Source organism: Perkinsus marinus, assembly GCF_000006405.1.
Source record: "Perkinsus marinus ATCC 50983 genomic scaffold scf_1104296942770, whole genome shotgun sequence".
In the NCBI taxonomy this organism is placed as follows: domain Eukaryota; phylum Perkinsozoa; order Perkinsida; family Perkinsidae; genus Perkinsus; species Perkinsus marinus.
In genome coordinates this window covers 1-1,450 of record NW_003212026.1, presented here as the reverse complement: position 1 = coordinate 1,450, position 1,450 = coordinate 1, and the positions used below count along the sequence as shown (strand labels likewise).

Sequence of the window (1,450 nt, the reverse complement as noted above, 5' to 3'; positions counted from 1 at the left end):
GTCAGCACAGCTGCTGTGACCGATGAGGCCGCTGTCACTACTGCAGCTCCTGTCACTGACGAGATGACTATCACCACGGCAGCTGGGGAAGCTCCGGGAAGAGACAAGGATGATTCTGATGCAACCACCTCGGTCGCTACCGAGACTGCGGCTGGCACTACTACGATCGATGCTCCTGCTGATCCTACTACCATCATGACGTCCCCTCAACCGGTCAGTACGCCCGCTGTGACCGACGAGGTGGCTGTCACTACTGCACCTCCAGTGACTGGCGAAGTGACCATCAGCACGGCACCTGGGGAGGCTCCCGGTAGAGACAAGGATGACTCTGATGCTACCACCCAGGTCGCTACGGAGGCTGCGACTGTCACGACTACGATCGGTGCTCCTGTTGAGCCTACTACTACTATAACGTCCCCTCTTCCGGTCAGCACAGCTGCTGTGACCGATGAGATTGTTGATACTACTGCAGCTCCTGTGACTGGCGAAGTCACCATCACCACGGCAGCTGGGGAAGCTCCCGGTAGAGACAAGGATGATTCTGATGCTACCACCCCGATCGCTACTGAGACTGCGACTGTGGCTACCACGATCAGTGCTTCTGTTGAGCCTACTACTATTATGACGTCCCCTCTACCGGTCAGTACACCCGCTGTGACCGATGAGGTCGCTGTCACTACTGCGGCTCCTGTGACTGGCGAGGTGACTATCACCACGGCAGCTGGGGAAGCTCCGGGAAGAGACAAGGATGACTCTGATGCTACCACCCAGGTCGCTACGGAGGTTGCGACTGTCACGACTACGATCGGTGCTCCTGTTGAGCCTACTACTACTATAACGTCTCCTTTCCCGGTCAGCACAGCTGCTGTGACCGATAAGATTGTTGATACTACTGCAGCTCCTGTGACTGGCGAGGTCACCATTACCACGGCAGCTGGGGAAGCTCCCGGTAGAGACAAGGATGATTCTGATGCTACCACCCCGATCGCTACTGAGACTGCCACTGTGGCTACCACGATCAGTGCTTCTGTTGAGCCTACTATTACGACGTCCCCTCTACCGGTCAGCACAGCTGCTGTGACCGATGAGGTCGCTGTCACTACTGCGGCTCCTGTGACTGGCGAGGTGACTATCACCACGGCAGCTGGGGAAGCTCCGGGAAGAGATAAGGATGATTCTGATGCTACCACCCCGGTCGCTACTGAGACTGCGACTACCACTAGGATCGATGCTCCTGTTGAGCCCACTACTACTATCACGACCCCTCAACCGGCCAACACAGCTGCTGTGACCGATCAGGTTGTTGCTACTACTGCAGCCCCTGTGACTGACGGGGTCACCATCACGACGGCAGCCGGGGAAGCTCGCAGTAGAGACAAGGATGATTATGATGCCACCAACCCGGTCGCTACTGAGACTGCGGCTGTCACTACTACGATCGATGCTCCTG

General features: G+C 57.1%; 1 protein-coding gene across 1 annotated transcript; it reads left to right on the top strand.

Annotated features, from left to right (window-relative positions):
• Positions 1-63: 63 nt before the first annotated feature.
• Pmar_PMAR027168 (protein PRY2 precursor, putative) lies at positions 64-1,404 on the top strand (the record flags this gene model as incomplete). The annotated part of the gene is made up of 1 exon (XM_002781295.1): positions 64-1,404. A coding segment is annotated over one exon (1,341 nt), but the record flags the coding sequence as incomplete, so codon positions are not given.
• Between the last annotated feature and the right edge of the window lie 46 nt (positions 1,405-1,450).